The following is a 1,052-nucleotide window of genomic DNA, read 5'->3' on the forward strand; positions in this document are numbered from 1 at the left end:
TGACAATCAGTACTCGATTCTGATTTGCTGCTGAAAGATCTGTGCCTTGATTGGTCAAATGTGTTGGGAGAAAACGTTCCCATTGCACTAAAAATATCTCCAGGTTCGCTGGCGATTGGTGGTATGGAATAATCTGAATCCTGATTGGCTGAAACTACTGTGGTTTCCATGGCAACTGTAGTGGGAGGTAACTCTGGTAATTTCTCAGGTGTCATCATCTCAAAGGCGTAGATTTTTCTTGTCGAGTCGTTCACATATCGCAGCAAAATATTGTCATCCTGAAGAAAACATTTAAATTTCTCAGAAAAATTGAGAAGGAGGAAGCTAGTTCTAATTGACTTCCTGGTTAGCAGGAAAGCGTCTTACTCATTGAACCACAATGGCTTCCAGTTTTAAATCAAGAAATGAAGAAACTCACCAGTAAGCGTGAGATGTGACAGTCCAAGACTTCAGCTATGATGATACCCCCAGCAACCCTACCCTCTAACAACCCTCTCCCCTCCCTAGAGTACCTACCAGTAAGCGTGAGATGTGACAGTCCAAGACTTCAGCTATGATGATACCCCCAGCAACCCTACCCTCTAACAACCCTCTCCCCTCCCTAGAATACCTACCAGTAAGCGTGAGATGTGACAGTCCAAGACTTCAGCTATGATGATACCCCCAGCAACCCTCTCCTCTCCCCTCCCTACAATACCTACCAGTAAGCGTGAGATGTGACAGTCCAAGACTTCAGCTATGATGATATCACCGTCAGGTAGACTGGTCAGATCTTTAATTTGTTTCCGTAGTTTAGCCACGTTGTCTGTTTTAAACATGTTTAACAGATATCGAGTTGGAGGGTAGTCTGGTCGCATTATTATCACACCTGCAAAATATTATGAAATGAATGGAGTTTTACATCCTACTTTTCTGCACATTATGGGCTAATGAAGACAGGCAGACTCCATGCAGTGTGCAATGAGGAAAATTTTGTCATGACAGCGGCATTAGCCTGCTCTTTTTCCATTTACAACTGTCAAGGGATCTTTCATGTGCACAGCCTGTAGCAC

The 1,052-nt window shown here is 43.6% G+C and overlaps 1 protein-coding gene across 1 annotated transcript; it reads right to left on the minus strand.

Annotated features, from left to right (window-relative positions):
• Window positions 1-4: 4 nt before the first annotated feature.
• Window positions 5-868, minus strand: LOTGIDRAFT_177067 (hypothetical protein; the record flags this gene model as incomplete). Its single annotated transcript, XM_009051371.1, has 2 exons — window positions 5-278; window positions 615-868. Coding segments are annotated over 2 exons (528 nt in total), but the record flags the coding sequence as incomplete, so codon positions are not given.
• Window positions 869-1,052: the final 184 nt, after the last annotated feature.

Source organism: Lottia gigantea (assembly GCF_000327385.1).
Source record: "Lottia gigantea unplaced genomic scaffold LOTGIsca_16585, whole genome shotgun sequence".
Classification (NCBI taxonomy): Eukaryota; Metazoa; Mollusca; class Gastropoda; family Lottiidae; genus Lottia; species Lottia gigantea.